The sequence below is a fragment of the Trachymyrmex cornetzi genome, unplaced genomic scaffold, assembly GCF_001594075.2.
Source record: "Trachymyrmex cornetzi isolate Tcor2-1 unplaced genomic scaffold, Tcor1.1 scaffold67, whole genome shotgun sequence".
In the NCBI taxonomy this organism is placed as follows: Eukaryota; Metazoa; Arthropoda; class Insecta; order Hymenoptera; family Formicidae; genus Trachymyrmex; species Trachymyrmex cornetzi.
Genome location: NW_017299992.1, coordinates 4,195,536 through 4,218,950, shown reverse-complemented (window position 1 = coordinate 4,218,950; position 23,415 = coordinate 4,195,536). Strand labels below are relative to the sequence as shown.

At 29.4% G+C, this 23,415-nt stretch overlaps 1 protein-coding gene across 2 annotated transcripts; it reads left to right on the top strand.

Annotated features, from left to right (window-relative positions):
- The first annotated feature begins 3,371 nt into the window (after window positions 1–3,371).
- On the top strand, window positions 3,372–20,489 carry LOC108767224 (Cysteine string protein). 2 transcript variants are annotated; one of them, XM_018516961.1, is made up of 7 exons: window positions 3,372–3,574; window positions 4,634–4,772; window positions 6,338–6,490; window positions 6,880–7,011; window positions 9,713–9,766; window positions 13,382–13,562; window positions 20,356–20,489. In XM_018516961.1, exons 1-7 carry the CDS (start codon window positions 3,555–3,557, stop codon window positions 20,421–20,423), a joined length of 747 nt encoding a protein of 248 aa, XP_018372463.1. In that variant the 5' UTR covers window positions 3,372–3,554; the 3' UTR covers window positions 20,424–20,489. The 2 variants fall into 2 exon arrangements, with proteins under 2 accessions (XP_018372463.1, XP_018372464.1); XM_018516962.1 differs by lacking the exon at window positions 9,713–9,766.
- The last annotated feature ends 2,926 nt before the right edge of the window (window positions 20,490–23,415 follow it).

Below are 23,415 nucleotides of genomic sequence, written 5' to 3'. Positions count from 1 at the left end.
CGAGAACCCTAGCGGAGAGCCATCTTAGGACAGGTTTCCACAAGTTCCAAGAGTGGGGTGTACAAGAGTTTCTAGGGGTCTCTAGGAGGGGTGGCTCCCAGTTGGACACGGCTCAATTGGAAACGAGCCATTCACAGCGCTTGAAACTACATAGTTTTTAAGCACTGGTCGCTGTGATTGTTGGTGTCCAATTAAGACGTGCTCAATCGGGATCAGCCCCCTAGGAGTGACCCCCCATGAGGAGGGGACTCCCTCTTGGTGTTCCACGCACCTCTGGTGCGTCGATGCTCCGGTGGAATTTCGCCCTTTCGGTGGTGCCCCAACTTCAAAACAAAACCAAAGAAAAAAAAACGCCCAGTAATACTACGCCGTCAGTGGTCCCATTCAGGAAAGTCTCGAGCCATCTAAATAATTCCTTTTTTCTTCCTGGAATGTCTCTAGAGGCACCCAAATTGTTCCCTCTTCTCATCCAGAATAGTATCTAGAGCCACCCAAAGGGTGATCCCTTTTCTTTTTGGGAAATCGTACGTTTCCAGTAACCGATATAGTTTTCGAGACCCAATGGTCGCGTTCAGTCTCAATGGTCTGACTCAACTGGTTTGGAGCTTATCCGTTAGTCTTCGCTGTTATTGATTCATCTAGAATAATACACCAATAGCTGCGAGTGGTCGCGGTTCTGCATCACAAAATTTAAATCTGCTGATCACCACCAATTACGTCAGGTTGTCGGGTTTCCTCTTCCTGCATGCGCTACGTGTGGTTTATTGGGAAGTCCGCTCCTAACTGCCAAAAAGAAACAACTATTTTTGTTATGCGACATAATTTTCGAGTTCCGATCATATCCTGTTGTCACGTTTGCTCTTCTTATTAGCACTACGTTGGCTTTTTTCCAAATTCCATTATTATCTGCCAGAAAATGAATTTTTCCTGTAACTGATATAATTTTCTAGAACTAATGGTCGTTTGCAGTCTGTTCAACAGTTGCGTATCGGATCCCTGAGCTTTCGCTGTTATTGGATGATTTAGAATAATACACCAATAGCAGCCAAGGTTCACGGATTTGCTCCATGCATTTGAGTCTGCTGTACGTGACCAATCTCGTCAGGTTGTCGCGTTTACTCTTCTTATATGCGCTACGTTGGCTTTCTTCTGAATTCTGTTTCTATTCAACAGAAAATTGATGTTTCCCGTATCCGATATAATTATGGAGAACTAATCACGTCAGGTTGTCGCGTTTGCTCTTCTTACAATCGCTTAGTGGTCTTTTTTTTCTTTTTTTTCCTCTAACTGCCAAAAAAAATATAGATGTTTACGTTTTCCGAAAAATTTTCGACGACCAATCATGTCAGTTTGTCGCGTTTTCTCTTCTTATAAACGCTACGTGATCTTCTTTCCGACTTCCACACCTAACTGCAAAAAAAAACTGATTATTTCCGGTATTCGACGTAATTTGGCGAAACCATCATGTCAGGTTGTCGTTTGCTTTTCTTACAAGCAGCACGTCAGATTTTTCCCGATCTCCTAATGCTGGATTTACCCTGCATCCGATTTGCGTCGTACGACGCTCTGCAACCAATCAGAAAACAGGATTCTGATGATACGAAACAAAATCCATCGAATTTCTGTTTTCTGGTTGGTTTCAGAGCGTCCTACGACGCAAATCGGATGCAGTGTGATTCCAGCATAACGCCAGAAAATGGATGTTTCCGGTATTGCTGGATTCACACTGATCCGATTTTCGTCGTACAACGCTCTTCAACCAATCAGAAAACAGAATTCCGATGATACGAAGCAAAATCCATCGGAATCCTGTTTTCTGATTGGTTGCAGAGCGTCGTACGACGCAAATCGGATAGAGTGTGTGAATCCAGCATGTCCGTTATAATTTTCAGGAACCAATCACGTCTGGTTATCACGTTTGTTTTTGTTACTATCGCTCCTCGGGCTTTTTTCTGAATTCCGCTCCTACTGTCAAAGAAAATGGATGTTTCCGATATCGGAAAAAAGTTTTCGAGGACCAATTACATCAGGTTGTCGCGTTTGTTTTCCTTATATGCGCTACTTTTTCCCGTATTCCGCTCCTAATAAACAGAAAATGGATGTTTCCCATATCCGATTTTATTTTGGAGAACTAATTACATCAGATTGTCGCGTTTGCTCTTCTTGTAATCTCTACGTGACTTTTTCCCGAGTTTCATTCGTAACTGTCAGAAAATGAATGTTTTTTGTATTCAATATAATTTCTTAAAATTCATCACGTCAGGTTGTCACGTTTACTCTTCTTACCAGCGCTAAGTGGTCTTTTCCGAATTCCTCATGTAACTGCCAAAAAAAAAAATGGATGTTTCCTGTATTCGATAATTTTCGTGAAACAATCACCTCAGGTTGTCGCGTTTTCTTTTCTTACAAGCGGCACGTCGGATTTTGCCCGAATTTCTTTCCTAATGCTGGATTCACACTGCATCCAATTTGCGTCGTACTACGCTCTGCAACCAATCAGAAAACAGGATTCCGATGATTCGAAGCAAAATCCATCGGAATCCTGTTTTCTGATTGGTTTCAGATCGTCGTACGACATAAATCGAATGCAGTGTGAATCCAGCATAACGGCCATAAAATGGATGTTTCCGGTATCGGATATAATTTTCGAGAACCAATTACGTCAGGTTGTCGCGTTTGCTCTTCTCACAAGCGTTACGTGGTCTTTTTTCTGAATTCCGCTCCTAACTACCAAAAAATGGATGTATCCGGTATCCGATATAATTTTCAAGAGCAAATCACGTCAGATTGTCGCGTTTGCTCTTCTATCAATAGCTAAGTGATCTTTTTTCGGGATTCCGCCTATAACTTACAGAAAATGAATTTATCCGGAATCCGACATAATTTTCGAAGACCAATCACGCGTCCTGTTTTCGCGTTTGCTCTTCTTACAAGCACCACTTGGCTTTTTTCCTAATTCCGCTCCTAACTGCCAGAAAATGCTGTCTGTGCCAGTATCGCAGCCAATACGGTGTCAAGATTCTAATCCAGCTAGTAGGTCTGTTCTTTTTGACTAAACTTTTGCACTAGTTTATCTTTCTTTCTTTTCTCTCCAGCAGGAAAGAAGAAGCAAGATAAACTGGTGCAAAAGTTCAGTCAAAAAGAAGAGGCCTATTTTCAACGTCAAAATAAATCGTGTGATATATATTTTGATTAATTTCTAGCGTCAATTTTGATCACGGATCTATTTAGAAACTGAATATGAGTTTTTAGCGTCAGCATGAAAAGGAACCTGCATGATTATTAAAGGTATTCTACTAGAGCTTTATTCCTAGCGCCACTTTGGCGCATATGCGTTGACTAGCGGAACTAAAATATTGAATCGAGTAAAATCTTTCGTACGTTTGGTGCTGATAGTGCTCTGGAACACTTCTGTTGAAAGAAGTGCACGCATTTTCGTACGATACATTGAAGAAAATGTTCGTATAGTACCGTTAAAAAAAAATCGATTGAGGACAAACTTTATTGTTTGAATAATTCGCGTGAGAAATTGACTGATCAGTGATTTATTCGCCATGGACAGAAGAAAAATGTCGTAAGTAGAAAATATGTCGCGACATTGAAGACTGAAGACGCCCTATACTATAACTATGCGCTGTCATCTGATATTTTGCACACCTTATCGGTCTCAACTGCCACAATTGCCCTGATAAATTATTCGACTAGTTGATCATCGTCGTTACACTGGTTCTTGTGAAGACGGGTTGACTAAGTCGTTGTGACATTGGAGTAATACGTTTTTTTTTATCTTTTCGCCGGTTGATTTCCACCTGTCTACTTCAGCAAAATGTACAAATTTTATCGATATAAGCAAATAACGTATTTTTTACTTATGCGTGATAGAAACTTGTGCGAATTGTCACGCTTTACCGTATGAATATCCGAATATAAATAATTTTGTCTAATTGATCATTTGATAGGTTACCGTAATTTTTGCGATATTTTTTGTTCTCAGCCGTACAATTATGTCATAAATTTTTTCGCTTTTTAAATATAATTTTCTTTCTATATTTAAATCTGTATTGTTATTTATATTCGAGGTATTCGTTGTGTAGCTTAGACATAAAAATATAAATTAATTGAATAGTATTATAAAATTAATTGAATAGTATTATAGAATTATTTTAAGTATTCTATAAATCCAATAAGCGAATTATAGTAATACACTGGCAATTTTTCGATAACTTTGAACATAATATTGCAGTAAACAATATCAAATGCATTCACGACTAAGCTGCATCTATTTTTATCAAATCAAGCAATTTGCCCTTAATAATTTTTTAGCAAACTATATTTAAATAGTTACAAAATTACAAGATTCTGCACATTTTTGCATTTAATCCGTCATCTTATTCCACTGACAGATTCTATTATTTTTATGCTACTTTTGATAAAATTTGTAACAGATATAATTTGTAAAAAATCTTTGATAGATTTACGTATCTGAAAGTTATTATTCAAGATTCGAAATTCCGCTGTCTAATATATTAATGATAGACTTACTTTTTATCAAATTGATTAGCAATTTGTTAATTTTGTCAATTGTGTTACAAAAATTTGCTGATTTATGTATACATCTCTATTTATTTCTTAGTACAGCAGGGGACTCCCTCTACCAGATTTTGGAAGTTCCAAAAACTGCTACTTCAGAAGAAATTAAAAAGACTTATAGAAAACTGGCTCTGAAATACCATCCTGACAAAAATCCTAACAATCCAGAAGCAGCTGAAAAGGTTAATTTCTAAAATCTATTTACTTTCATAATATATACTTTTCTAATATATATTTACTTTTATATATAGAGGAAATGCTCCTATTATAAGATACTGAATTCATTTATAGTGCTGAAAGTCTATGGGCAGAATTGAAAAAAATAATAAGTCATTTTGAAGGAAATTTAATAAACTGTTAAAGTACTGTAATGTAAAATTTAATTTAAATATTTTTTCTGAAAATTTTTTTTAGAGAAATGTAAAAAGTGAGCGAATCGCAAAGTCAAAAAATTGTGCTCATAATACTATGAGAAATCAACAATAAAGTGCAAAGTGTATCAGTATTGCAATCAAAAACTTTATTTAATGTTTCTAAAATACAAACGAGCACAATATGAACAGAATGAGCATGTGATTACCTAGGACTCGTCTTCAGGAATAGTTGGAATCAAGCATTGCAGAAACAGACACTCATTGTTCATTCTACGCGATTATCCTTTTTATTACTGATACAATAACATTCATACTTCAGCAACAATTGTCATTGTAAATTCAATCATAAGAACATGAGTTATTTTATATTAGAAAAACCTGAGTACTTCATATTGCATGTTCCAAGGCTTACAGTTTTACAATCATTAAATCTAACTTTTGTAATTAAGCAATTCAGTATATCCCATATTTTTCTATTAATGTACTCTTACTCTATCACTACATGCGGAATTTATTGCCAAATATTTACTTGTCAATCAAAGAATTAATGCCTTTGTAAGCCATGCACTAGATCTCGATGTGAAGTATTTCCTTTATTTAATCTGTCATACAAACTCTGAACGTTTTGATCCTAGTTCGTATTCTTTTCAATGTCAGAAATTTACATTTGCGAAATCATTGTGTTTCCTGATACACTATACAATAATAAATGAAAGCATTACAATATATTACTAATAAACGCAGACCATTGCTTAATATTTTAATTAATATATGTACATAAAATTTGACTTAACTTACATAAGTTTCGTCAAAGGTAATGAGAATGACATGTTAACAAAACGACAGTTATAACTCATCTAACAAATAAGCAATATATATCGGTAAAACAACTAAACATATCCAGTGCGTGACTTACAAAGGCATTAATTCATTGATCAATTCATCTCAAAGAAGCCTTAATTCAAAGTAACTCTACTTACATGGTTTATTTATCAAATAACAAACAAGATTTACAGACTCATCAATGAAACTTGAAAACATCCAAATTCTAATCTTTTTTTTTTTACAACGACTATAGGGCACGATCTAATAATGAATTGTCGACTAAATAGTTTTCAACTTAAATGCAATAAATTCATGGTCTAACCGACAGATAGCATTTATTGGTTTAACAGAAATGCCACTATCATATTAGGCGTTATCTATCTCATAATAGGGGGGCTTTCCTCTAAACTCTTGAAAAAAATATTTTTTATAAATTTAAATTATGCAAATGATTTTCTTTCCTTAATATTTTTAATATTAAGAATTTTGAAATTTATTTGCACTTTTAGCGTAACAAAATATGATATCTTCTAATTGAATATTTACAGTTTAAAGAAATAAATAGGGCACATGCCATACTGACAGATCTAACAAAACGTAATATATATGATAATTATGGATCTCTTGGTCTATACGTCGCAGAGCAGTTTGGAGAAGAAAATGTTAACGCTTACTTTGTTGTCACATCTGGATGGTGCAAGGTAAGAGTATAAATTAGTAAGAATTTAACCAGTATTTCATTTTAGTTTATAAAACAACTATTATATTATATTTATATAATTTAGAAATAATTATATATTATGTTTAATTATAGTTAATTACAATATATGTGTGTGTATATATATATATATATTATATATATATATATATATATATATATTCACATGATTTATATATGATTCAAGTGAACTTTTAAATAGGTTATTTAGAAACAAAATATAACGTAGGAAGTTGATAAAGTATAACGTTTATATAATATTACTGTAAATTATATTTTATGTCAATCCATTAAAGTATATATTGTTAACATTAGTAAAGATTTAAATAATAATATGACACTAATCTAAAAGTGTTTTCGTTTTTATTGCAGGCATTGTTTATAATTTGTGGAATAATTACTGGTTGTTACTGTTGTTGCTGTTGTTGCTGCTGTTGCTATTTCTGTTGCGGTAAATGTAAACCAGCTCCTCCCGAGGATAGTGGTGCATACCATAATTTACAGGTAAAAACATTCATATAACTTTGGTTATTTATTTTTATAGATTTTTTTACAAATAATAAAACTGCGATACAAGAAAATGGAATATATACATAACGATAAATAATATGGATGAACAATAAAAGAAAGAAGTTTACATGAACAAATATAAAAAAGAAAGAAACATAAGAAAGTTTCTATTTATAAATTATCATACCAAGCTGACTGAAAAATTTACTGTTCCTTTTCTTATTTTGATTGCCTTTCTACAAATTTATTATCATCAACCTTTAATATTCAAACTGTATTCTTGGATTTCATCATTCAAAAATATATATGTTTTATCAACAAAAATACAGACAATAGTCGCAAGAATACTATTTTCTATGGTTTAATCTCTCTCTTTATAAATGAGAAACATTTTGAGATAATTTATAATTATACGCAAACTGTAAAAATTATGTATTATATTTCTTGCCATTTTTTTCATATGTAAATTAGTATGACTTCCTTTTATATATATATATCTTTCTCTGACAATTCTTTTATTTTGTTGCAAAGTAATATACGAGGAATTAAATGAATATAACATTATTATGCCCATTATACCCACTCGGACTTAATTACAAACCTGTCTTTGTACGACGCACATGTAGTATAGTAGAAGCTGACCTTTTATCAATTAATATACGTTATTCAAATATGTATAACCTATACTGCACGAAAAAACAAATATTATTTCTAATTTACATGAAGAATTTTTAAGTCTATTGTTCTTACTAATCTTACTGTAGATTTAGTATAAATAAATCATATAAATTTGTGATTCATTAATCATAGCTATAATTTTTTAGGCTTTCCATTTAATGTTAATGAATGGATAATGTTTCAAAAATATTTATAAATATTTTTTCTCTATCAACTTCATAAATTCAATGGTGTTTTAGATTTTCTTTCTTTAGACATAAGTTTTTAGATAAATTCAATAAAATATAATTTTCTTTCAATATATTGTGAATGTTAATATCTTAAAAAATATGATTTTAAAGATTCGAATATAATTAAGGAAATAAGCATTGATATCTTTACTTTCTGTTTCAAAATGTTTCATTGATAATGTATTTAGACAAAATTGCCAACATATCATTGAAATCACACAGTCGTAGTTATCCGTAATCTTATCTTTAGTCGACAGAAGAGACATTATCTGTTTAGTGGCGAGTTATTCTAAATTAAGTCTGTCCAAGTTTTTATTTGCAAAACATTTTTCTATCTTGCTAAGCAAAATCAGAAGAAATAAAACAACAGACGTTAATACTATCCATAGATTATTATATATGGAAGTGTTATATCATGTACTAATTGTAAGATCGGTTAGTTGTATCATTAGAAAGACTTAGGATAGCGAATAATTAAATGAAGATAATAAAAAAGTCTTTTGCTCAATAAACTTAGACAGGCTTATTATAAATCCTGTATTATATAACAGTGCACATTTAAATTCAGTAATACAATTAAATGTCATTAATGTCCAACTAAATGCAATACACAAAACATAAATTCTATAGTTGAATTTTAAAAAATATTGAAACATAACAAATCTAAACTCTCTAAAAGAGAGTATATTTATGAATAAATTTCTGGCACATAGTTGGAAAGCATGTCAACGAGGAATGAATATCTTAGTAGACTTTTAATTGCAAAAACAAGCGATTTAAGGAGTTCATGCAACTTACAAATGATCGACGTACGCATAAAAGTTTGTATTTATTTAAAAACTTGCAAATATATTTTTTTTGGAGGCACTATAAACGCTTTATATAAACGGCTTGGCACAGCTCTTGAAATTTTAGCCATAAAAGTTTAATTTATTAGATACACGTTGCGCACGCACACGCACACGCGCGCGCGCGCACACACACACACACACATTGAAGGAGATGTCTGAACTAATGATACTATCGAAAAAGTTCTTTATGAAAAAATGTACAATAAAATTTTCTCATAAAAAACTGTTTAATAACTTGAAGTACAGAAAAACCGATAACGTATTTACGCTTTTGTGATCTTTATAAGTAACTTTGCAACTATAAGTAGATTTTATATATCAGTGAGTTGTTTCATTCACAATTATTTTAATACGTGTAAAAAAGATAATGCATTCTATTGAAAAAATGAAAATAATCTTATATATAACTTCTTTTGTAATTTAAATTATTTTACATCGTTTTATTCAATGCTTTTTTACATTTTTACTTTTTGAAATTTTTTCTTGAACAATCCCCTTTTCTATTATCAATTCAATGATATCTTTTATATACATATATACATACGTGTATATATATATCCCAATTTTGTACATTGATAATTGTTTCTATATATTCGTATGAACACATAACTGAAATAAAATATAATTCCAACACATGTAGATGGCATCAAACAAATTTTTTTTTGCATTTTTTAATTAAAAACAAAATTTCGCATACTAGCATACATAAGTCTAATTTTAATACTATTGTTGCTAGTGTTTATTAGATTCCTTTAATTTTGAATAAATAGAATTATCTATTTATTCAACAAATTTTCACAAATCGCTGTATATTTATTACTTGTGTAAAACAACACTGAAATTGCATGAATTCTTATTGTCACGCATGTTATCTTTTGTTTTACAAAGAGTCTTACATAGTTTAGCGGTTTTGTTTATGTTATTATTGTATTATAGCGGAACCTGAATCCAGAGGCTGTTGTGACAAATCAACCGCGAGGTTTTGGCAAGGTAAGTTTTTATAATACTCGAGATTTGAATTATCTTCATTTTTGCAGTCGTAAATTGCTTTCTATTTTTGTTATTGTTCGATTATGTCGGAACGATTTCATACAGATCGTGCGCAATAATAGTTTACTTCATCATATTTTGTTATAATATTTACGTGCACTGCTACTTTTTTTTTAGTAAATTTGTAAAATATGAATTATTGTAGTGCCTCATTCCGCACAAATGCATGATGTATTTGTAGTTAATGGCAATTTCTTAAATGGGTTCATTGTTATTGAATTTTATGGAATACAGGGTGTTTCAGACCTAACGCACTACCTGCTAATGGCAGATTCCTTAAGTCATTTTAAGACGAAAATTTAATACCATAATATCCAAACTATATACCTTTTTAACATAATAAATATCAAGAATTAGAAATATCAGTAATTTTATTTTTGCCTACGTAATATTTATATTAACAAAAGACAAAAATTCTCTGTCCGGTTTCAAACTTGGTCTCTCACTGTCAATTTATAATTAGATTTAAGATTTGTAAGTTTCAATTTTTATCTTAATTATAAACTAATGAAGACTATGAGCCGAAACATATTTATATTTTATATTATATTTACTATTTTACTAAATGGTTAAAAAAGATCTGCTTATTTAAATATTTTATTTGCTCGCCTCTTGGTTGTTTTAAATATTGATATTTTGCTTTGCAAACAAATGAGCGTTATCTTATATTATCATTTATTAACAGAAGGCAATTATTAGCTTTTACTTTTAGCATTTTGCGTTGTGCCGTACCTGAACGCGCAATTTTAGACAGTATAATTTACTAACTTTAAATAATTATAATTCAAAAACTATTATAGCCTCGAGACATTTTGATGTTAGAATTTAGTCTCAAAATAACTTCAGGAATTAGCAGGTGGTACGTTAGGTCTGAAGCATCCTGTATATACCTCGCTTGTGATTGACAATTCGTAAAATTGTTGTGCATCAAAATTACTAACATTTTAAACCGTTATTCAATTTTTTAATAAATAGAGACATAGATCTTTCTTTTATGAAAAAAACGCCACTCAAAAACATTCAATCCTTTAATGAAATAGTATGAAATCGATATTTCATACTTATTTTTATTTTAGTAATGCATTTTTATTGATACCAGAATGTTTGCGGATTACCGCCGTGTTTCTATCCATTGCTAATGCCAACGTTTCGTGAACCTTACCATTGACTTCATCAGGGCGAAGAGCGCACTGATACTGTATCCTCGTCCTATATGGATAGAAACACGGCGATAACTTACAAACCTTCTGGTATCTTTGAAGATAAAGTCCGTGAATGCCTAAAAAGTGTTATCAAAAAATGCATCTTTACTATTTGAGATAAAGAAATTTTATCGTGTATTCTTCATGAAAAAATATGATACCGCAAGTACAAATTTATTGAGAGAGAGAGAGAGAGAGAGAGAGAGAACACAAATGCTTTAAATAAAAAAGTTTTAACCACACACAGACACGTTTTTCTCTTGTGTTTCTTTTATACTGTCCATTTCTTCAATTCCAAAATCACATGTTCTGCTAATTAAAAAATTTTAAGTAAATTTACATTTTGATATAATTTATCTTTATTCTTTTATTGTGAAATCTGCTTTTTACAATTCCTCCATCATCTCAATGACATATGTCATTCAAGCAAGTTAACTTGGTATGAATATAAAAATGGAAACTATTATAGAGACAGAAATGATATTATTCATAAATTCAAATAATATTCAAAGATATTACAAAATATTAGATACATATACATTTACGTGACAGAATATTAGATACATTTACATTTAAGAATAAAATTGAAGAAAAATTTTACAGAATCGATTTAAAGGATTTTAGGCTGGTATTTAATGATTCTCGATTGTCTTAAGTACAATCTTAAAAATCTTAAGATGTCATAAGCCAATCATAGACCGGTATTCATAGTTTATATTTATATTTAAGACTGTCTGAAGATGTCATTAATCGATCAGAGAACTATTAGCATCTTAAGACATTACTTAAGATGGTCTTGAAATAAGAATGGACTATGAATATCGGCCATGAGAACTATGTTAGCTTTTTAAGACATTACTTAAAACAATCTTAAAATAAAAACCGATTATAACCAGCCTTAGATATAAGTTGTCAGATTCATATCTAATTGCATTAAGTTGCCTTAATACTATAATTATTAATTAGCACTAACCTGAAATAATTCTTTATTTGGTATTTTACAATTGCAAAAAAAAAAGAATTATCTACTCAAAGAAATTAGGGAATCACTTTTTCTCGGTCAATCCAGCCCATTTTTTTATTGTAATTACTCAGTGAATAATTAACATTAAAAAATATATAAAAGAATAAAATTTTAAATGTATAAAGAGTAAAATTTCTACTATAAAATATTTTTAATCAATTTTTTTTACTCAACTAAATACTCGAAGACGTGATTAGTTTTGAATAAGAAAGTGTCTGAGATATCAAAAATCTTGAAATTTGTAATTTTTTATCACATAACAAAAAAATTTACGAGCATAATCATTGATATACAATGTATGCTATTTATTCTCTTAAATACAAAAAATTGCTCTATGACAATATTAAATTATTTGGCAAGATATTGCAATGTAAACAGTCTTTACTTTTTGACGATTGTAGGATGATATCGTCAGCATTTGTATAACCCAATGTGCAGAAATTATCGATGACAACAGACTAATAAGAGGCATTACATCAAATTTAGAAATAAATTTCTTAATCTAATATGAACATGAAAAAAAAATCAAAATTGCGCAAGATAATACGGCGAAGGGGTGGCATCAGTAGCAACACATTTTACTGAAAAAAGTACACATATGGGGACATATGTACACATACATGTATCACACATGATGTGTAAAATTCGACCGAGCAATCCCCGTAATGCATATCAGGTTACGCAAATACAAGTGGTATCGTCTCACCATGGTGAAAGAAGACAAGTGAGACAATTTGAGGGATGCACAGTAGGACCAAAATTTGATTGGCTAGCTGATTGCTTTGAATTGCCATTATTGTCTTCTTCCACTATGAGTTCTACAATCATCAAAAAATGGGACTGTTCAAATTGCAATATTTCGTCAAATATAATATTATTAAAGGGCAAATGTTTTTTTTTTATTTAAAAGAGTAAATTGTATACTTTAAAATATTTTTTTGTCACGCAGTGGAACACCGCAAATTTTAAGATTTGAATATCCAAAACACATCCTTATTCAAAGCTAATCACGCCTTTGAGTATTTAGTCGAGTAAAAATTGGCCAAAAGCACCTTATAATAGATCCTTTAAAGATCTAAATTTTAAATTTAAGAACCCTTTTTTACGTTAATCATTCACTGAGTAATTACAGTTTAAAAATGAACAAAAAATAATCGAGAAGAAGTTATCTTTTAATTTTTTTGGGCAATATATTTATCACAATATCAAAAAATAAAAATTTGTAACTCTTACAATGTGCAACAAATATAAAATATACTTCAAATAACTACTCTGTAAATAAATGAGAGATATTATATTTTCCGATATTCTCCAAATATACTTTCACAGGAAGAAGAAAGCGATGATGATGCTGTAACAGCTCAACCTCAGAGTAGTGCATCGCAAAATGCATCTAATATACAGCAACCAATATTTGCGATGCCTGCACCAGGATCAGCAGCACCAACGTCAACTGCTAACGAAAGCACGAACCTAAACAGCGGCGGCGATCGTGTGATTTATACAACTGGTATTACGAGTTCTTGAAAATGCATATTACGAGTTTTATCTTTTGCATATTGCTATTGATCATCCAATTCACGTTTCTCGTCCCAAATCATTCATTTTATTTTTTCTTGCCTACTTTTTGTTAATTAATATTTTATCACTTCTTTATATCAATAGCAATTTTATAGTACATAGAAAAAGATGTTAACAAAGACGGTAAAATGATTTTTTAATTATGCTAATGTTTCTTATATACTTTAGCGATGGTTACTTAAAATTTCAATTACAATACAAATAATATAATATAAATAAGGTCATTGCTGAAAGATGTATATAAAATTTGTCGATAATTATATCTCCTTTATATTCTAACAAGACAGTGTAAAACTTTAGCAATATCCTTTTTTAGTTTTTTTTTTTTAGTATAGATTATCCATCAATTCGTCGCAAATAAAAATTAGAAAGTTATATTAGAAAAGTAATGCATGCTTCCACAAATCAAACGCAGATCTCTATTCTTAATAATAGAAAGGTATCATCAAAATGAGAAAACGCGAACATCTTATGTTCTTCTGAGAAGAATAATATTAAATTTTTTTTTTGGAGAATCCGTATTTGTCGCGATTCCTTATATAATTAGTGTAGCAAACAAATTAGTTAAACGCGAATGTACACTGCAGCTAGTTATTTTATCATGAACACACATACACATATACCCACACACGCGCGCGCGTGCGCGCGCACACACACACATACACACATATCACATGATTGTATACACTCTAAAATATACGTATAATATAAACATACGTATTGAAGAAATATAGGGATACTTAGTGATAGCTCAAGATGATTTCCTAATTTATAAAGTACAAAATTTATATATAAACAAAAAGAATAATATATATACATACTTTTTGCTGCGAAAAATTGATTCTAAAAATTGATTGGCCAAAAAAAATCAGTAAAAAGATGTCTCTATAGTTTTTCAAAATTATTAAAGATGTTCTTTTTAATGACAGACTAATTTAATTTTTTTTCCTAAAAAGACGTCATCATTTATTGCAGTTTTCCAATTTTTTGTTTGTTATTTATCTTTATAATTACGTTTTAAGTATTTTTTGAAGTAAACTTTATCTGAAATTAAAGAATATAATTTTATTGTGTTATTTGAAGTCTAGAAACTTTTACCATTCTTGTTTATATACATACATATATATACGTATATATATGTATACATGTATGTGATATATGTATACATGTATATATGTATATACACATGTATACACATATATATTATATATATATATATACATATATATATATACATACAATATATATTTATATAAGCGTAATTGTCCGCACGATTTTTTAGACACTTCCGATAATTAAAAAGAAAGATTGAAAGGTGAATATTCATCTGTTTCATGCAGATTACAACGTACAATAAAATAATTTACGTTTTTTTATTTAAAAAAGTCAAGGTTATTTTGAATTTTTAAATAGCACAATTTTTTCCATAATATTATCAGGATCTTCACAACGAATTTAACGCACTATCGAGAATGTCACTTTTATTGACGTTTTATTGATTTTATACATATAAACACACAATATGTATCATAAATATCCATTAATAAAGAAAAACTGTGTGATTCATGTGAACAAATTTTATTAATTTTTAACTTATATAAGCAAAAATGTTTAAATTGCTTGGCTCCTTCTGCAATAACTGGGATTACCTCTTTTCCCCGGACACCCTCTTTTTTTTTTTTAGAGCGTCTGAAGACACATCCGGAGGGGTTTTTCAAAGACATCAGGGATAATTACGAGCGCATCCGGGATTTTAGAGAATCTTCTAAATTTTTTACTTTTGACTCTATATTGGTCCTGATTTACAATAGCCGTAGTAATCCTTGAGCTGTGAAAAACTGACTAATCACAGTTAAATGTGAGGAGAATACTCCCGATTATATATAATTAGTCAATTTATTACATTAAATTAGTACTACTATACTAATATAATGTAATAAATTAACCAATTATATATACAATTAGATATATAATTATGTACAATTAAACGTTAAATAATTATTCGTTTACTGTTCTGATCAATTTTACTAACCTGCACGCATTTTTATATGCGTCCGGGGTTTCAAGTAAAATGTCCGGTGTTTTTATTAGTGTATGTCGTGTACGATGTATAAAAAATTTTTAATGTTCCTATAAAAAAAAATTTATAGGAGATAAATCCAAAAAATAAAATTCCGGCTATTGGACTGTAGTTCATATATACTTGTAACATGATTTTCAAAGATATATTGAAAATAATTTTAAACTATTTGTGCATTATGGACTGAACACAACCGTCGATGGGTTAAAAATCAGTAAAATTTGTTAAAAATCATTAAAATTTGTTCCTATAAGCCGGTATTCATAGTCAGATCTTATATTCAAGACCGTCTTAAGTACAGTCTTAAGAAGTCACGAACCAATCAGAGGACCATATTGACGTCTTGAGACAATCTTGAAATAAGAACGGACTATGAATACCGTCTATATTCTTTTTTTATTAATAGATATTATGATATACATAATGTGTTTATGTGTATAAAGTATATGATAAAACAATATATTTAACAATAAAAATCAAAAAGTAGATAATAAAACATTAATAAAGGTGACATTCTCGATAGTGCGTTGAATTCATCTTAAAGACTCCTACAATACTATAAAAAAAATTGTATGATGTTACTTAAAAAATTCAGGATGTCATTAATTTTTTTGTTAAAAAGAATTTTTTCATTTTTTTTACCGCAAGTTGTAGCCCACATGAAATAGATAAATATTCATCCTTCAACCGTTTTTTAACTATCGGACATATCTAAAAAATCGTGTGGACAGTTACGCTGAATATCCTGTACACACATACGCACACACACACACGCACGCGCGCACACATACACAACTATTTATGTATATTTATGCTATTGTCATCCTTTTTTTTCTATTGTCATCGTCATCAAACTTTTTACACTTTTGCACATTTCGATATTTCAAGTATTACAATATTCAAGTTCTATAATTTATATAATTTTCCACAGCCACAACCGTAATATTTAATTTAAGAAATTACTAGAATTATTTTAATTTACAATTTGTATAAATGTTTCGATAATTGTTTATACAAATCATATTATTTTTGTCATAGACAAATATACACTACGTAATTGTATTCTTCGCTATCATTTTTTTCTTGTTATTTTCATTCTATCCTACATTCTTGTTTTTGCTATCGATGGAATTTTCATTTATTTGTTTTTATTTGCGCGTAGAGAAAAAGGTGATATTATGGCCAGTGTAGATATAATGGACTCTCTTAATATCTCCACTATTAAGTGACGAATTCTAATGATTACTTATGGAATTATATTTGCTTAGTATTTTGCTTAGTAAACTCGTCATTACATCATGACGCTAATATGCCAATACGCTATAGTCAACATTTATTATAACGCATTTTTACTTTCAAATATTTTGAAACATTTTTACGTCATATTTTAGCATTTAATTACACATACTTCCTCATTCTTCTTCAACTTGAACATATTATCACACGAATACATATATATATACGTTTAAATGTATTCTTTAACGTTTTATTTAGCCATGTACATTTCGAGTTATGCTGAGTTAAACAATAGTGTGGCATTTTGCTAATATGGTCTCCTAAGCGTGCTGATTGCTGACAGTCTCTTTTTCAAAGGTTTTATAAATAATTATGAATCAATTGTAGCTCTACTATTAATCTATAGTTTTTATTACATATACATATATAGGTTTTTAGTACTGAACAGCCTATATGCGGCAAGAATTCTGTATACATATACAGTGTATGCAAATATATTCTATGTACAGTTACATAATTTGAATACATACACTCTATGGTATTTTACTTTTTTGTTAATTTTGTAATCAAATACTGTTTTTTCTTTTAAACAAAACCAGTTTTTTAAATCTATTTTTGTGGTAGATCATATTATCACCTCTGTTTCTCTTCGAGCAATTATGTAGTGTCACCACATTTTTATAAATAGCGTCCTAAGTAATAAATATCCTAAATAATAAAACGTTTGATAACTTTCAGTCTAGAATCGATTGAATAACATTTTGACAATTTTAATTGTTGAGTTTTAAATTTAAATATTGATTATTAACCAAATTATTATACAAAATGTAAATAGGGTACCATAATACCACCTTCTCTTCTATATTTAGTGTTCAATATTTTTTTAAGACAAGATAGATTAACGAAACCGCTTTAGTCACTATAAAGAACGCATTTGAAACTAAGTATCTAAGAAACTGCAGTATATCCTAATCGACACGCATACCAAATTTTCCTTATAAGTAATATAGATATGATTCTTTCCCTGGTGAAAAAATTTTGCTGAAATTATTCCATATTTTGGAACATTTCGGAATTGCTGAAAATTTATTGAAATTTCACTAAATGTGAATTTTTCAGTTAATATATATTGAAAAATCGCTAAAATTGTACTGAAGTTTCTCTGAAATTTTACTGAAATTTCTCTAAAATTTTGCTGAAAATGAATTTTTCAGCTAAAAATCGCTGAAATTAAACTGAAATTTTTTTGAAATGCTGAAAAGTGTTTCAAAACGTGGAATAATTTCAGCGAAATTTTTCACCAGGATTGTATATCAATATTTCATTTCGTATATAAATTTACTTCTTTTTTGTTTTCATAAATTAAAAATGCACCAGAAAAGATGCAAATCCTCATTCAATTATAATCTTATGTTAGTTTTTCTTTTTGTTTATCTTCTTCAAAAGTCAAACTTTTATCTTTAAAAATTAAACACTGCGAGAAAGAAATATACATTTCTATTTTAAGTAATTTTGTTTTATGTATCGATGTGTGCATGTGTTTATTATGAGTATACACATATTCAGGGAATGAAAAGTTACTTTTTAAAAGTAATCACAATTAACGTTACTAATCGTTACCAACTCAAAAAAGTAATTAGTTACCGTTATTTAAAAAGTAACGATCTGTTATTTTTGCATTGCTTTTTTAATGCTGAAATAAGATCAATCTAAAAAATTTTGAAATATTCTTGAGGCTTCCACGGGTGCTTTCTGTATAAAGGTTATGCGTATCGCGGGTTTCCTCCATTCCGTGTCCAGATCCATTCTTGAGATGCCAACATTTCGTGAATTTTGAAATATCTTTTTTTTGTTTCAATATTAATAAAAGCAACAAGACAAAAATGATAGGTCGATATCAGCAGATCCGGTAGTGTCTCGACGCTAAGACATGGCGCGAGACACTGCTGTGGCTACTTTACACGAGCCAGCGAATTGCGGGGGACTGAGATTATTATATCTCAATATATAAGGGCAGAACCGATCACGTTCTATGCTGTAAAAACACAACTAATGCTCTTTTGGTTCGAGCTAGAGCTTTGTACATAATCATATTTCAGACTAAATTTATACATGTGTACACATCTAGTTTTACAAACTACGCGCCGATTAAATTTTCGCTCTTGAAATCCGATTGAAGTGATATTTTTCACAATAAATTTTGTAGTACATGACATCGCTTACGTCAATTAAGATAGGTATTCATAGTCAATTCTTATATTTAAGCTCATCTTAAGTACAGTCTTAAAATGTCATAATTCAATAAAATAGCCATATTAACATTTTAAGACATTTTTTAAGACGATCTTAAAATAAGAACGGATTATGAAACCGGCCTAATAAATATTAGTATTTATAAAGTTTGTTTTTATGTTAATATAGCTCTATGATTGGTTTATGATATTCTTAAGGCGTCATAAATCAATCACAAACCCGTATTAACATCTTAAAACATTACTTAAAACCAGGGTTGGTAAAGACTGTTTTTTTTAAAGAATGTTTTTTTTAAAGAATAAAACATATTGTGTTTCTTCTTGAATATGTTTTTAATGCTTCAAATATGCTTTAAACAGTACTATAAAAAAACATATTTAAAACATATTAAAAACATCAATTAAGCATGTTTTAAACTGTTTAAAACACGTTTAAAACATGTTTTTTACCAACCCTGCTTAAAACAGTCTTAAAGAAAAAACGAATTACAAATACCGGTCAAAGATTGAAGATTGAATGTATAAAAAATTATCTCATAAATAGATTCAAAAAACGAAAAATAACCATAAAAGTAACTGTAAGATTCGTTACTGTTACGAAAAAAGTGTAACTACGTAATCGTTACAATTACAAAACAATTTTAACGAAGTTACCAATCAGTTACCAAAAAAAGTAGTTACTTGTGACGGTATTATGCATTATAAGTAACGATCGTTATTTTCATTCCCTGCACATATATTCCAATTTAAACATTACAAATATATACTTATGAAATTTTTCATAAAATCACATACAATATATATACCATTACTTATTATAATAATAAAAGAATGTGTGTGTATATATAAATATATATACACACACACACACATACGTGCACACATATATATTCTTTATAAAATTATGATATTTTGTAGAATTTAATAGAAAATTTCGTTATAAAGTCTTTAATTTAAAAATATAGAATTATCAGTCATGATAATGAGTTACCATATAACTACTTGTAAAAAATATGATATTGTATTTAATTATTTATTAATCTTAATGATAATATATTTTTGTTCTTTAAAAATACATGCTGATAGTAAAATAAATAAGAAGTGCTTTTCTTTAATTTCTATTTTATTCTCACTAATAAAATATTTTAATATAGCGGCTGCCACAAATCCATTCATAGGAGCCAACGCACCTACAAGTGACATCGGACCAACCAGATGGTAGACTGAAAACATGGAAAACCCGTCACAAATATTGAATTCATATTTATAGTGCCGGATCTCTACAATAGCTCATTAACATAAATGATAAGAGTTGATCATTGTCTTGATAAAATAGATGGTGATCAGTTTAACGCTATAACTTTTTCTTGTCTATTATAGCATATTATTTTATAAATTGTTATTATGTTAGATTTAGATGGTTTGACGATATAAGTATATATTATAATTATATATCAGAATATGTAATTTAACTGCGATCTTCCACTGTATAGGAAACTATACCATTTCACAATTTTCTTGTACATGAATGGAAGAATATGCTTTATACTTGAATTTTTCCGATTTGTAAAGAATTTTTTCTGTTCCGTTCGTATTTATAAATTTTTAAAAGATTAGCATATATACGAGATAAAAGTAAAATAAGATGAAGCCTTAAGAAATATGAATTCTTATTGTCAAACATAAATCAACTGTATTAACATAAGATAATCTTTTTCTTCTCTCTGGAATATTTGCACATATTATCTAACTTTATAGTTATCTTAATCTGATTATTCGTCTTTATTTAAGTTGTTGAAATAATGTAACATTTGAATATAATTACATTTATACAAAATGTAGAAAATGTGGGTATGAATAATACAGAAACTCTTTTTAATGAATTCCAAATTGGCTTCTCATTAGAGGCCTAATTATGAAGCTGTGTAACATTTAACTTATCTAAAATGTTAAATACTTTCCTTTTAAATGAAAATTTAATCTTGGGCAGATGTCGACACATATTTATTATTAAATTTTAAAAAAAGATGCGCACTTATATAAAACAAAATTGATTCAAATTTATTTTTGAAAATACTGTAAGTAATATATTGCGCACGAGCGCGTGTGTGTACATGTGTGTATGTATGTGTGTATATATACATATATATATATGTATATATTTAACACGCACTCACGCGCGCGCGCGCGCGCGCGCACACACACACACACACACACACACACACATTTTAATCTTGAATTCGCAATTTACGTTTACAATCTCTGTATATTAGTTAATAATACTAAAAAATATAATATTCGCATATGAATAATCTTTATAACATATATACAGGGTGTCCCGTAAAGTTTTGCCAACCGCTTTTGTGTAGATAGAGTGTGCTAAACTGAATCGAAAAGTCCTGTACCATTTTGCAATGTTTGCAATAGTTAACAAGATATTACTAAAAATTGCCGAATATTGGTCTTCAATAACTTTTTACTCAAATATTATCAACTTTACAGAAAAACTGCAAGAGACAAAAATCATTAATTTTTTTCTCGTAGAACTTTAAGTATTTTTTCAGAATTTTTTATTAACTTTTTAATACTGCATTTTCTTATTTTTACCAACATGAGAACATACAGTATTAAAAAATTCTGAAAAAATTCTCAGAACTTTATGTGAAGAAAATAAACAATTTTTGTCTCGCTGTTTTTCTGTAAAGTTGATACTATTTGAATTAGAAATTATTAAAAACTAATATTTAGCGACTTTTAGTAATCAATATCTCGTTAATCACTGCAAAAATTGCAAAATAATATAGAACTTTTCGATTCAATTTAGTCCATAGTTTTCCAACCTTTTTTAGCTCATCGCCCCCTTTTAAAATATTTTTTGTTCAGCGCTCCCTTGATCGTAACCGGTAAACTCTCTCTGAACTTTAAATAAAGCATCAAAACGAAAATTATACAGAATCAAATATAAATATTTAAAAATTATACAGTATAATATAAATTTATAAATATTAAAAATTTACCATTAATGAGAAGTTTTGGCTTGATTTAACGCTGATAATTCGTCTATATTTGGTTCCTTTTTTGTCAAAAGATTTGTAACCACACTAAATCCACGTTCTAACTAATTAGGATGAGGGAAATTCAATAAAAAATTTTTTTATTGACGCAACTTATCTAGAAGTGAAGAAATTGGGTATGACGTTTTATTTTTTTATTCGAAAATTGTAGCGAATATCTCAAAATGTTATAAGATTTTTTTGTTCTCCCTGACCCCTTCCATGCCCTAACGTGGCTCGTACATCATTTTTCTGGACACCCTGTATTTAGCCCTTTGGTTGACTACATCATGTTGTCATGTCGAAATTCAGGTTTCGGTAAATATTTCTTTTTCTTCTTACCGTCTTATTACACAAACAAAAAATTAGTTTTAAATAATTATCGGAAAGTATCTTGGCGTCGCCAGGTTTCCGAAAAAAGTACCCTGACGCCGTCAGGCCTCGCCAGGGCTTGACTGCACCTACGTTATTAAGGATTGAAAAATTTGGCAAAGAATCATCGATTCAAAAATTATAAAAGCATTTTAAAGCGTGAAATTTGTACTTTTAACATTAAGTTATTGATCGTTTTTAATTTAATTCTGCAGTATTGGGGAGATAACAAATTTTTGCGATAGTTTTTCTCCGAGTTTCAACGTTGGTTGTTATACAAATGCAGGTTTAGCTTTAAAATCGCGTAATTCGACCAAGAAAAAGTAGATAAAACTGTACTTTTTTGTAAAATTTTTTTCGAAAAAACGTTTTATCAAACTACAAGCTGTTAAATGTATGTAATTTTAAGAAACATTATGTTTTTGATCATGTAAAACGAAAAGTTGCATTTTTTAAAACATTCTATTTACATGTTAATTATTTTATAGAATAAACTATGTAGAATTATACACACATTTTCAAATATATAATGTATAAAGTGCTCGGCAAAAAATATTTTATATATAATTATATATAAAACATTTTTTCCCGGATGCCCATTTAAATCACATTTAACATTTATAATTAAAAATTGTTTACATACATTATTTCAAAATGAATTACTTTGTTATAAGTTGAAACAGCTTTTTTTCAAAACTATAATTTGCTAGCTGTATACACAGACATACACACATACGCACTCACGTACGCACGCACATAAATATATGTATAGTGTATACATATACACAC

Coding starts and splice junctions, on each gene's coding strand:
- LOC108767224 (XM_018516961.1), top strand. CDS start 3,555: ATGGACAGAAGAAAAATGTC. Junction 4,773..6,337: donor ATCCAGAAGCAGCTGAAAAG/GTTAATTTCTAA, acceptor GAATATTTACAG/TTTAAAGAAATAAATAGGGC. Junction 7,012..9,712: donor GTGCATACCATAATTTACAG/GTAAAAACATTC, acceptor ATTGTATTATAG/CGGAACCTGAATCCAGAGGC.